The sequence below is a fragment of the Mixophyes fleayi genome, chromosome 8 (genome assembly GCF_038048845.1).
Source record: "Mixophyes fleayi isolate aMixFle1 chromosome 8, aMixFle1.hap1, whole genome shotgun sequence".
Classification (NCBI taxonomy): domain Eukaryota; kingdom Metazoa; phylum Chordata; class Amphibia; order Anura; family Limnodynastidae; genus Mixophyes; species Mixophyes fleayi.
In genome coordinates, this window is record NC_134409.1 from 9,253,469 (window position 1) to 9,267,891 (window position 14,423).

General features: G+C 41.4%; 2 protein-coding genes across 5 annotated transcripts in view; one reads left to right on the top strand and one right to left on the bottom strand.

The window, feature by feature from the left end:
* The window catches only part of ROR1 (receptor tyrosine kinase like orphan receptor 1), a 213,448-nt gene that overhangs the window by 161,634 nt on the left and 37,391 nt on the right, over positions 1 to 14,423 (top strand). The window contains exons 3-4 of the mRNA XM_075181826.1: positions 8,476 to 8,763; positions 9,425 to 9,455. Of these exons, the coding sequence (XP_075037927.1) occupies positions 8,476 to 8,763; positions 9,425 to 9,455 (319 nt within the window). The remainder of the gene's footprint in view (positions 1 to 8,475; positions 8,764 to 9,424; positions 9,456 to 14,423) is intronic.
* JAK1 (Janus kinase 1) overlaps positions 1 to 14,423 on the bottom strand; it is a 342,069-nt gene that overhangs the window by 21,237 nt on the left and 306,409 nt on the right. The gene's annotated exons all lie outside the window — the stretch shown is intronic.

The window sequence follows — 14,423 nt, forward strand, 5'->3', positions numbered from 1 at the left end:
CGCGGTGCGGAATCACACTACGCAAGTGTACGCTCCAACATGAATCAGCCCCACTCTGTATTTTTGACCTGCCTTTCTGATGGATAGAATACTACAACCCCCAGAATGCTTTGCACCATGTAATAAAGTCTGTCGGTGTGCTCTGAAGAACGCCCCCTATTTCTATAGAGCGGTATTACATCAATAACCTGGTATCTGGATGTTTGAGGTTTTTTATGTAAATTGTCAAAACAAGGGGGTTGGTGGGTTTATAGGACCGTAATCATCATCATCTATATAGCGCCACTAATTCCGCAGCGCTATACAGAGAACTCACATAAGTCCCTGCCCCAATAGAGCTTGCAGTCTAAATTCCCCAACACACACACACTAGGGTCAATTTTGAAAGCAGCCAATTAACCTACCAGTATGTTTTTGGAGTGTGGGAGGAAACCCGAGCACCCGGAGGAAACCCACGCAAACACGGGAAAAACATACAAACTCCAGACAGATAAGGCCATGGTCGGGAATTGAAGTCATGACCCCATCGCTGTGAGGCAGAAGTGCTAACCACTGAGCCACCGTGCTGTGTTAATCAGCGGCGAGCAATAACTGTAGAGGAGCCAATGCTCTTGGTTGTAGTCAGATAGGTTACATTGTGTCACTGACTTGTAGAGTCTGCTAGGACACGCTTGTAGTTCAGTACCTCCTGGAGAGCCACCGGCGGCCTAATCCTGGTATAGAAATTAAATAGCGCCATTCAGCTAATCTTCACATTAGCCATTTTAAGGTGGCAGCAAGCCGATGCTCCGTGCAAATCCTCGGTTGTTCCTGCATTTTTGGAATGATAGACGATCGCCCCTGTAGAGGCCCTGGCTCTTCCCCAACTGCACATATTTCTTTTTTTCAGGCTCCCCGTGGTTCCACAGCTTGTCCTGACAGTCTCGGCATTGCAGAAACGCCTTATATGTCCCCCGCTCCCTGCTTCATGTTTTTACTTCATACTTACAGCAAGGAACTCATTAAGTGCTCACGGAAGCATAGAAAAAGAATCAAGAAACAACTGGTGGCCAATAAAATAATTTCAGCTTCACCTCTTCGATAAAAGCCACGATGACTCTACAAAGGGTAACGACAAGCTTGAATCACATGCTCCCATCGCCCGCCACTCTCTCTGCGCAAGTAGTACCTGGCTGGCACCTTCTACGGGAATAGCGATCATTTTTTTTTTTCTTTTTAAGGAAGTAACACCGTCCAGGTTGGATACATTTTAAGGAAATAGTTCTATCCTCTACTGGTAGGTTGATGGGCCAAGGAAAATGTTAAGCAAACTGTTAAAGAGCCAGTTTTTAAGAGCAGGACCGTTTCCAAAAATAGAGGAACTTTTGGGAACACTTCTCTCATTAGTAAAGAAAAAAAAAGCCCATTCCTTTCTTTAGCCCTTAAACTCCCACCCGTCTTCTGCCAGCAACAGCTCTCTCCGTGCGTTTCATACTTTCTGCTTGATACTTTTACGGCCTTTAAACAATATTTATGTCCAGTGTTATAGAAAAACTATACTTAAGAGGGCCATATATCTTGCTGTACATCACAGACCATTAATGTTTACCATATATCTCCCTTATTCCGGGCTTCTCCATATATTTTTAGACAGAAAGAAACTTTCTTTCTTCTTCTTCACAGGTTTTAACGGCCAATCATAAAAATATGATACATAGAAATTTAGGTATTGTCTGGGCTGAACGCAAGCCAGAGAGCGCAGGTTTCTAGGGCTGTAGGAATGTAAATTAGGTGACGCTGACAGCCCAGCGGAAACCGTAGATACGGTTGTGAGAGTTATAATCGGAATTGGATCAAGATCCTGTTGGGCCTTAGGCATGGTACAGTTTATGGGCCGACAAGATGATATTTTCCTGGCCCTGCCGAAATATGATAATCAGTGTCGCGATCAATTCCCTAATATTCCAGGCCTTGTGTTTCTTCATTAGGTGATCCAGATTTGGTAACATGCAAAATGTTCCCAAAAACTAGTCTTGGCACTTTATGGAGACTTTATAACTTATTATTACAGGTCCTATTGTGAGAAATATTAGATGAAGCTTAGAGACACGTGATTTATCAAATAGACTGATAAAGTAATCCACTTACGACAAAGTTGTACAGAAGGAAGGCTGTCAGAACATTCTGTAACAGTACTTCTTACAAATTACAACTGAAGAGATCACTGGAAGCACCACCATTGTTCTAGATAAAGACGCTCAACGACTGCCGCCAAACGTCTTGTATCTGGGCCACTCTCTTTCCATACTGCCAATAGATATCCTTTACTTTCTCATCTGGCATTTGTTTAGAAGGAAAGGAGAGGGGAATTGGGCGGACATGTGAGGACCACTTGTGGCCGACTGCTGTGTTTAAACAATCTTTCTGTCTGCACACAACACAGGTCTACAGTCCAGGTGACGCAGTTTGTCCCTAAGGGCATATCTCTTACTCGTAGGTCTTATGGCCCCATCCAAGTCCAATGCCGATTCCTGTGTACACACTAAACACTTTTTACACGATTTACCTTCAGATCTGTGCTCTTCATCTGTCATAACCATCGGCAGAAAAGATGGTGACTCTGCACACCGCATAGAGATCTATAGACACTGCCGGTGCTGAGCGCATACACACTGCAGGATTGGAACGACACTGTTTCATCATTGACCGAGATTTTTCATTTGGCTTAAAAATCAAATCAAACGATACTATGAGCTTTGGAACGATAATCGTTCATTGTTGGAGCGTACACACTAATGCGATATCGGGCCGAACGGTCGTTTATCCTGTGAATGGCGCGATAATCAGCTGAAAACGCTGTAGCGTATACACAGCCTATGTTTGCTCCATATATATTTTTAGCTAATTCAGCTGTTACCGGGCGGTATAATGTGTGTATATCAGACCTCTTGATTCCAGCCACCTGTCCCATCATCCCACAGACAGAACTTTTGGATTGTTGGGGGATGTAAGAAGCAATTCAGGGGTGTTTTGAGGGGAGTGGAAAGGGTTTGCGGCAGCCTATAACTTCAGAAGTACTAAGCACGCACTTGAGGAACATAGTGCACCCCGACATCACATGGCCAAGTCCCCAGCACCCAGCAAAGCCTGACAATGCCCCGTCTCATGCTGTGATTTGCAGTGCTACAGTGTTGGCAGATATGCCATTTAAACAAAATAATTAAATTGGATACAATCCTTCTTCTTTAGCTACTTACAATTGTTGGGATCCCTCAGGAAAGGGGTGTACCCTAAGTTATTGTTCATCAATTGCTGCCACTTTCAGTATTTGCGCTGTAGGCGGAAGCTAGAACTGTGTCATTGTTTCATGTCAGAACCTGCGCGTACAATTCCAAATATTAAAATTCCACTAAATGTTCTTCAAGACAGAAGCAATTGTTATTTATGCTACAGGTTTCCTTTTCTGGACTGAAGTGACTTTCCGTAACGGTATTGAGTTTTTAAGCTATTATGTTCATCTTACCCAGGACCTGGGGCACAGAATGTAGCTGGCACAGGCTGTAGATTGAATGGCATAAACTGTACATTACTGGCTGGAGAGAGCGTCGCTCCAGCCAAACCTACTCCAGTTGCTGCTGAGATTGAAGGGGGTGCACTAAGAGCATCCTACAGAACAAGATGCCAAAGACTTAAATTGCTGCAGATGACTTGGATGAGGTTAAGGTACATACAGCAAGAACAATGTCTTTAACAAAGTGGTATTGGACTGTTATGAACAGATTAACCCCCTGCTAGCCCTCCCAGCTAATACTGCAGGCTGTTTTATATTGTGCATTGCAGGAGAATGGGTTACACCCTTTTTTAATGACATATGGCTTTTAAATACTTTTTTATGAACGCATTCCGGCAGAGGATTCTGGCAGAACATCATCCATTTTGCAATACACGCGCCTATAGAAAATATGAATTATAGAATGCCGACTAGTATTGTAATCTAATACGGAATAGCACCGGTCTCTCTAAACTAAATAACCTGGAAATAATGATAGTGTAAAGGAAACTATTTTTAGCAGACATTCCCCTCTTTCCAACAGTCAAAATTGTCGGGTTCCCATGCTATTGACTCCTCTAAACTACTCCTTCTTGCCTTATCAAAGACAATGAGAATGGTCTAGTGAGGAAGGGTAGAGGGCAGCTCTTGTCCAATCACCGTCCATGTTAAACTGGGTACACACTACACAGTTTTCATCCAATAATCGGCTAAATCAGCCGACATATGACGGCTCGTTCAAAAGTCGGGTCAGTGTGTACAGTGACACGATGGTCTAAAGTCTGCCCAAATGGACGATTGTCGCCTCATTTGGTTGGTCGTACCGTTTAATATTTTCGTTCCAATCTCGTTTCCGCTGTGTAGTGTGTATAAACTTCCGACCGATCCACAACAGTGAGTACGAAATTACAGTCATTGCTCACGACAATATGGCTGTAAAAAGTCGCTAAAGGGACGTCCGCTCTTCCCTTTATCGTCCTAAACAAGGCGAGTGTGTATGCAGTCCATGGACCGAGCGATCGCTCGGCATAAAAAGTTGGTCGAAATTTCTGTAGTGTGTACCCAGCTTTAGAAAGTAACACAGCATGCTCTGGATTTAAATTGTTAACAGCTGTCATTTAGGGAACAGGAATAATGTGAGTGCCATCGGGGGTCCAGGGGGGGGAGGGGGGGGGATAAATGGGGTGGGACCCCCACAAGTAGTGTAAGTTGGGGGAAGTTGGGATGTCAGCTGGGAAAATCATTTTTGACTGGCATTATCCTTTAAAACCCTATCTTGTCAGAATATGTATGTGGTGCAGGGTTGCACTGAACAGCTGATGCATCATGTACCTCCTCAGATGAAGTTCTTATTAGATTAAGATTTGCAATCATTTATTTCCAGATCACTCAACAAAGGGAACATGTAGTTGGTTAATGCTGCTATATCATGGCCTTCCCTAATGCATAGAGAAATGACTGACAGGCAGCAAGGACTGTTGGAACTAAAACACTTTCAAAAGGGTAGATTTGTGATATGAACGGTTGCAGATCTGTATATTGATAATTACCTACCTTTAAGTTCTTTCTCTGTATGGTTCCTACTACTACTTATGTGTTTGTGCACTGTACTCAATATCATTTTAAAAGTCCACTTCCCTGACCCACATCTCTTTTACCATGGGGGATGTGTGATGGCCCTACTGAATTAGGATACTGCCCTTCTTAGCAGCAGCGTTTACTCAAAATTAAATGAATGAGTTAAAATCTTAATCTAAACAGAACCGCACCTAATAAAGTACTGCATTGACAACCTCCTGTTCAGTGCAACTCTGCAGAATGGATATGTTTCCTGACTAGATACATTTTTAAATTATTGGCAACCCTTCCTTGTTCATTTTGCTTAGAGTAATAGACGTCTAGTACGAGAATAACAGAAGATATGTTTTATTATTAGATGTCATTTTCATTAGCTATACAATTTTTTATGATAATGAAAAAATAACAAAAGTATCCTTTTAAAAATAGAGTTGTGTCTTTCATTTCAGCAGAGTTACAGGATAAGTCTTAAATCCTGCCAGCGTTTATCATCTGGGTCTTCCTGATGAAGCTGTCTCTTGACTTGTTCTTAAAATGTCTGGTTACAATCATGCCAAAATCAGGGATTATTACCGTTTTACAAGGCAGGGCCAAGCCAAACCGAAAGTACTCATTTCCTAAAGAATAGTTGGGAGATTCACATGAAAGGACACACATTGTATCGGCAGCTGAAAAATGCGTTGCTCGGCCAAGGAGAAAATAGTCGATTTTGTTTCACGAGTTCCTGGAATGCTTCTGTTTTATATGATTCCTACTTTCATGTCATATCTACAGGCTGGCGCAATACATTTGTCTTGGCAAAAGCATGTAATGCCTTTAAACAGACAATTTCTAGTATGAATTAAACAAGGATAGCTTTATTAGTCTATCTGCTTGTTATTTTTGTGTTGTCCATAGCAACCAATCAGATTTAAGCTATTATTTTCAAGAATGTACCAGATAAATGATAGCTAGAGTCTGCTTGGTTGCTATGGGCAACACCTTCACTTTTCCCTTATTTCTCGGTAACTGGTATGAAGCATTCCAACATTTCTCACATAAATTTAGACACCGGGTGGCGCTGTTCCATTTGTGTTCTTAGATACATATATTTACCAGGCAACACATGGAAACATGGTGCCCAGCATCCAGCCTGTGTGGCACAAGCCAAGTATAACCGCTTAATTGCTTGCTAACAAGTATTACCAACAAAAAGAAGGAGCATCCGAGATTTCTGTTTCCCATTTTGCCATATAATGGGACAGGCTCAGTGTCGGACTGGGGCATGAAGGGCCCACCGGGGGACTGCAACGCTAGGGGCCCACCAGAGGGGGTGTGGCCAGCCATCATAGAGGCGTGACCAGACACTAGAGGGGGAGTGGTCAATTTGCTAAGGACAGCTAGCACCAAAGTGTAGTATATAAAGAATGTAGTGTGTATATAAAGAGTACACAGTGTTGACCTGCCCCTTAGATTGGGCAGAACAGTCACCAAAAATCGGGATTGTCCCACTAGACCAGGCTTAACTAACCTGTGGCACTCCAGGTGTTGTGAAACTACAAGCCCCAGCCTGTCACAGGCTTATATGTGTTATTGATGATAACGTCCTAAACCATGGATATACCAGGGATGGGGAGTATACTAGTTATTGTGGCGTAGAGGATGAGGGTTCAGGCCTCATTTTGTTATTTTATCGACAGCTGAATTCTGTGTGTTCCGGCTTGTTGTGCTTTATAGGAGAGGGATGAGATCCTGAATTGGAATCGCCATTGACAATTATTTTACTGTACTTATATACACGGCTCTGAAAGCCCCCACCGCAAAAAATTATGTTTTGTAAATGATATAAAACAGGATCTAAAATGTTTTACGACAAATCTAGAGTAAAGCAATAACAAGAAGCCATGGGTTATTTATCAACAAAGGGCTAATTTACAGCAACCTGTAGCAACCAGTGAGTGGTTAACACCAATCAAATGCACGTTAGACAATGAAAGTATTATCTTACAAGTTAACCCGTGCATGATACTCATGCATTCTAGTCAAATCAAGCTACTTAAGGTGTTAAAAACTCCCCACTGTCACCCCCGGCAACCACCAACCACTCCCAACTGTCACTTCTCCTTCAAGAGATATATTTATATATTTTTTAAATCTTTATAAACACTTTTAACAATTAACAAATTAAATTAACAAATTAAAAACATCTTAGTATACCAAATTTCAGCCCTTTCTGATTTTTTTTTTCCACACACACTAAGAATTTAGTAGGTCAGTGTATAACTCCGCCCAGCAGGTGGCGCTGCAGCTTGGTTTTATTTTTTCCACACACAGACAGACTAACACACGCCACTAGACATTTACATATATAGATTAGATGCCCACACCTGGTGCTAGACTCAAACGCTGTGTGACCAGTTTTATGCCACACACGAGTGGTGCACTAGCCAAAAGGCCATACTGCCATAAATAGCGCGATTGGACGTTGATATGAATGGTCGTATCATGGTCATTGTTCATCTAGGGCAGCACAGTGGCCTCTTGGTTAGCACTTCTGCCTCACAGCACTGGGGTCATGAGTTCGATTCCTGACCACTGCCTTATCTGTGAGGAGTTTGTATGTTCTCCCCGTGTTTGCGTGGGTTTCCTCCGGGTGCTCCGGTTTCCTCCCACACTCCAAAAACATACTGGTAGGTGAATTGGTTGCTATCAAAATTGATCCTAGTCTCTCTCTCTGTCAGTGTGTGTGTATGTGTGTGAGTGTGTGTCTATATTAGGGAATTTAGACTGTAAGCTCCAATGGGGCAGGGACTGACGTGAGCGAGTTCTCTGTACAGCGCTGCGGAATTAGTGGCGCTATATAAATAAATGATGATGATCTGTATTTTCCAGAATCAATATCCAATACATCCCTATCATACGTTGAATGCTGCCTGCGTACGTACCGCACACTGTAATTTCCGGATAATTAGGTATAAAATGGCCTAATGGGTAAATGCTTATAGAAAAGGAAGTGATATTGAAAGCAGTTTGGTCACTGCGTAATATTTCACGAGGAAAGAAGATTTGGGTAAAATCTACTATACTCCCAACGTAACTGGGTTTAGAATTCAGATGAAATCGGACAGCAGAAAACGAATTGTAAACCAGTTACGCTGAGTATAGGAGTTATTACCACACTCTGATAAATATCTTCTTTACTTTTCAGACAATAAACAATAACCACATTGAAAACAAGTATTACATTGCTCTAATAAAGCTTCTGTACGTTTTTTGATCGTCGTCCTTTAATCTTAATTTGTAAAGAATTTCTCAGTGTAATTTACATAGTGTCAATTTTTTTCTATAATATTAATACTAACCAAGGTCCTTCTGTGTCCCCCCGCTAGATATTTATTTGATGCTCGACGAACCGATGAATAATATAACAACCTCCCTGGGTCAGACGGCGGAGATGCATTGCAGAGTTTCGGGGAACCCTTCTCCGACCATACGATGGTTAAAAAACGACGCCCCTGTCGTTCAAGAACCCCGAAGGATATCCTTCCGGGCCACCAACTACGGCTCCAGACTACGAATACGAAACCTGGACACCACTGATACCGGATATTTCCAGTGTGTGGCAACGAATGGGCGGAAAACCGTCTCCACCACCGGAGTGCTGTTTGTTAAATTTGGTGGGTTTTGGAAATATTGCTCTAAAAATGTATATATTTTAGAATATGTTTTAAAAGCCTAATTTAAAATTACAGTTAGTATCACATACACCATTACTGAGAAAGATCAGCTACAAGACTATGATCCTCCCTCTCCTGTGACACTGCTGTCATGTGATCATTCAGAGCCAATGCACTGTAAGCTGACAGCTGGATGATGTCACATGATGGTTCTCGTGAGCACACTGAGCATGCTCTTGCCAGTACATGGGTGGGTCACTCTCTGACAAATACTCATGAATATTTATAGCTGCCCATAAACTGACTAACTTCATGCTGACACGTACAATGGTGATTCGAAGAAATGATTTAGCTGTAACACAACCTCATGTCCAGATTTTGGCTGGGAGGATGTACCACAGACTAAAAAAGTCTGTGGTCTACCTGTACGTAGGTGTGGCTTCTCAGGAATGTGGGTGTGGTTTGAGGAGAGAGGTGGGATTTGGATGGTTCTGGGTGTGGTTTGAAGGGATCGGCAGCAAGGCTTATACCGTCTCTATTTTGTTTTTAAAATGTTGGGTAGTATGCAGACTGTGTACCATACCAACACAAGCACTAATTAAAATATGACTAAATCCATTGTGGATTAATTTAACCCACATTTATTTTTTTTTACTTCCAGGTCCTCCTCCTACAGCGAGTCCAGGATCTGTGTAAGTAACTCAGTATATGAATGCTCATCTATACCATAGAAATCTATTATGTGACTTATTTTTTATTCCTACCATTTCTGCCACAACTGTGTTTATTTACGTGTTTATGGGCTGTTCAGTAAGTGAGGAAAGTGTAGCAGCTTTCATACTGCAGGTGGCGCTGCTGAGCACAGACCTTCAGGTAGCCCCCTACACCCGTGATTGAGGGCAAATGCTGACGCTTTCCTATATTAACAATGAGAGGGATCATCATGGCGACTCCCAGTCGGCAAATACAAAGATTGTAGAACTGATATAAATCCACATAAAAATAAAATGTATTATTTATTTATTACTTTAAACGTGTGAGTATGCAAATAATAATAATGGGCCTGAGTCATTAAGGAGAGTAAAGCAAGAAAAATGAGTAACTTTGCACCTTGGCAAAACCATGTTGCATTGGAGGGGGAGGTAAATTTAAAATGTGGGGACAAATTTATAGTTGGGATAGGGCATGTCCTAGATCAACTATAAATTTCAGTATAAATATAAAGTTATCAAGTATTTGTGTGCTAAATAAAAAAAACAGCCAGTATTGTCCTTATGTGCAAAATAATAAACTAGTTTGCACCCCTTGCATTGTAACATGGTTTGTCCAGGATCAAATTTACTCCTTTTGTTTGCCTTGCTCTCCTTAATGACTCAGATCCAATGCGTTTTATTTGTTTTTTTTGTATTTAATTGAAGTTGTCTTCATTGCATTTGATATTTTCTCATTTTATAATATTTGCCCATATTTCTCTTTTTGGACTTAAATCACTCCTATGAGTGCCTGATCTGGCTCTTTCTCCCCTATATATTGAAGTGGTTTGTAACATGTATTTGGGAATTATAAATTTAAGTAGACCCTTCACCAACACACAGATGGGGCAGCCATTTTGAGTAAGCAACCAATCAATGCAGTAGAAAATAGTGACATTACTGTGTGATTCAGGCCTTAGTGATGGCACAAGCCCCTATTGGCTAAATATTGGTACATCCCACAAAAATAGCTGTGTCCATTTTGTGTAGGTGATGGTTCCACTTTAACAACAACAACAACAAAAAAAGTGGGTGGCGTTTCCCTGTATTAAAATACGGTGCACGGTTCAGTGTTGCCACTAGTTACAGCGATAGGCGCCATATTGGGTATTGGCTCCACCCACAAAATGGCACCTTCAGTGTGTGGGTGCTGGAATCATTTAAAGTGACTCTCAGGATAGCCAGTTTTAAAGCTTTAGAAAATAATCTGTGTGAGGTGATTCTGTCACCCGCCTCTGCCTCAGCTATTCCTTTTCTTGCCCCCCCTGTTCCTCTTTCTCTTCTTATAATGAGAAAAATCCCCTTGAAGTGGTTACTGGAAGCTGCCTCCTATGGTCGACTCTAAAACATTTTCCTCCCTTAATATCCTGCCAATTTCTCTGGCACTTCTGCAGTATGATTCTGCTTTTTTTTTTGTTCTTCATTTTACAAATATGGATGTATGTTTTAGATTTTATGTTTCCTAGTGATGCCCAAAGTGCTAAAACTGACATATACAATACATAAAAGACATTCTAGACCAGTGTCAGAGGCAAATGCCCTTAATAGCTCATTACAGATGCTTCATAAATCATTTGGTGAAACTTAAACTCTTTTCGTTTAACCATTAACAGCCTAAAAAGCCCTGCGGGCTGAATTTAAAGGAGAATCTGCAATGGATGGAAATGTTCTCCCATGTTCCCATAGACTTTATTCCGGTCACTTTCATCCTTCAATCTGTTCCACAAAAAAACTCAGAAGTAGATTTATCAAAACTTCTATAAGGAAAATTATTGCCCATTTCAACCAATCAAATTCTAGCTATCATTTATCTAATACACTCTAGAAAATGATAGCTAGACTCTGATTGGTTGCTATGGGCAACATCTCCACTGTTCCTTTTTAGTTAATAGACCTATCCCTTAATCTTAGTATTATCATCTACAATTGTCTTTTAATTGTAATACCAACCAACAGCATAGACCTACTTCTCTATGTGCAGTTGTCAGTATCTCTTCTTATTATATATGTATGGTTAAATACCCAATGCCATGGGGACCCCATAATGTCTGCTGGTCTCTTAGAGAGAGCTTTGTACTTACAAAATAAATGGGGTGTTAACTTATATACTGTTCATACTTACTTTATTATTGACATGTAAAATAGTCTGCAGGTAAAGACTGTAAATTCAAGTTTACTCATCTTTATACCACATTAACAATGTTGTTTATAAGAATGACCGACGTGTGTCTAAAGTTTAAAAAAATTTCAGCCGTCTTTTATGGCCAGACAATGGGTCTGTTAATGTTGCACTAAAATAAAAATAGAATTTAAAAGAGTTAATTGTCTTTTAAAATTGTATGTGTCTTTCAAAATTTCATTTTTTTTAAGCAACAAAAGTTAAATATAAGAACTAGACTTAACACGTCCACTTGTAATGTGTCCTCCACAACTGATAAGGTTGAACCATTGATGAGAGATTTGTGAATTGTTTAGCCAAATTAAATCTATTGTCCCAATGCTGCCGTGGGCAGCACGGTGGCTCAGTGGTTAGCACTTCTTCCTCACAGCACTGGGGTCATGAGTTTGATTCCCGACCATGGCCTTATCTGTGTGGAGTTTTGTATGTTCTCCCCATCTTTGCGTCAGTTTCCTCCGGGTGCTCCAGTTTCCTCCCACACTCCAAAAACATACTGGTAGGTTAATTGGCTGTTATCAAACTGACCCTAGTCTGTGTGTGTGTGTGTGTCTGTCTGTCTGTCTGTGTGTGTGTGTGTGTGTGTGTGTGTGTGTGTGTCTGTGTGTGTGTATGTTAGGGAATTTAGACTGTAAGCTCCAATGGGGCAGGGACTGAAGTAGTGAGTTCTCTGTACAGCGCTGCGGTATTAGTAGCGCTATATAAATAGCTGATGATGATGATGAATTCTAACGCACAGCAATTAATCAAGGGACTAAAACATGGTTCTATACCGTCTATTCACACGCAGCCTGACAATTATTAATCTCCCTCATCCTATGGCCCTCTGTCTCTACCCCTATATGTGAAACGTTTTATTTATTGATTGTTTTGAATATTAGTAAGACACAGACTCTAAACTCTAAAATGAAATGTTTCTGTGTTATGTTGCCCTAGTGGTTTTGTCTGATGGTGTTACAATGTTTTGTCTGTGTTATTGTAACATCTCTGTGCTTGGCGATGCGTGGCAGAGATCCCTCAGATGCGGATGACCGAACAGCAGTCAAATTAGTAGAAACAATCAGAGAATTATTACTAAATGACTAAATAGTTTTTTGTTACATACCCAAGCAGACGGTAACTGTATTTAACCAACTGCAAATATGACTAAATAGGTGTCTTACGACAGACACGTCCGCCCTTGTCTCAATATCAGTCAACAACAGCCCCCGTTGCAATATCTTGTAGTTGCCAAAAGTCCCTAATTTTCAGAATTTGCCCCTGCACAGTGCCCTGATAATGTTCCAGATGAATACCCCACCGTAATGGTGTTTTTTTTTTGTCACTTACACTCATCCATCTGACGATCCAGCGCTAATCGAGAGCTGTATAAACATTTTATTTTGCCATTTGGCACCGATCAAGAGTTCTATAAACAATTTTTGCCGCCTGGCTAATTTTTTCCAGACTACACGGTAAGGAAGTTGATGGGTTTGTAGACTCGTGTTACTGTGTAGCTCTCTCGCCTGTTTTATACAGTGTATAATGTGCTACATTTCATATCATGTTATAGAGACATGTTCTGGTACAATGTGATATGAAATATAAAACGTTACCATGTATCTGGGAAGCAGGAGAGCTGCGTGGACACACAGGTCTACGGACCACGGGTGTACGGAGCCAAGGGTGTACAGTGCCAATCAGTTTGGCACTGCCGGATAGGAATGGGTAAATAAAAACAAATGGGTGTGTGTGGGGAGTGGGGGGGGGGGGTCATAAAGGGTTTCTTTATTACATTGTAGAACCCATATAGGTGAAACATAACATAACCCATGTAGGCCAATACATATAGTAAAAATACTGAACAGACATATTGTGTTGGTCAAGAGCGTAGAATCTAAAAGGTACGCATGATACATAACATACTAGTCACTCATACACCCCACACGTCCATACCCCTCTTTATCCAACATTTTTCTTTTAGTGGAAAAAGTAAGTGGTGGCATAGGCAAACCGAGAGGGGGTTTCTAGTGCCTGGAAAGCCCCCCTCCAAGCCTGGGGCACTGTATAATTGAGGTGGCTGGACCCTGCTCCTGCTTCACACAGCTCTGCTTGAAAAGGGAGAGCTGCGTGCACCTAACAGTAGTGCACGCAGCATTGCCCATGTATAATATGGGGATAGGAAGAGTTGGAGAACAGCCAAGCACTGTCTAAAATTATAACCACGCCCCCATGCATGCTGGTCACGCCCACTGGCGGCGTGGTGTGGAAACCCCCCCTCTATAAATCCTGCGTTTGCCCCTGGGTGGGTATGAGGCCCAGGAATAATTCTGCCTTATGCATCTGCTTAGATGGGCTGTATGATAAATATAGACCTGTGTTCCATCTCTCTTATTTTTAACTTGTAGTAGTAACACTAGTTCCCCACTCTAATATGCGGAGGCCTGCTCAGTGCAAATGGCTCTACTAATATATATATATATTTTTTTATTTATTTAAGATTATACACAGATACAAAATTTATGCGTACAAACAGTGACAGCTCAAAGCCCGTCAACCATTTAACGAGTCTAATTCTCTCGGGATCATAAGTAGCAAAATGTTCAATGCTTCGTCCCCAATTTGTCCACGAACTGTTGCACTTTTTCGCAGACGGAATTTGGCCTTAAGCATTCCCAGTTCTACCCCAACCCCTCCACACACAACAGAAAGGACTGCCCCTCGTCATCTCAGCTCTGCTAATTCTATGAAAT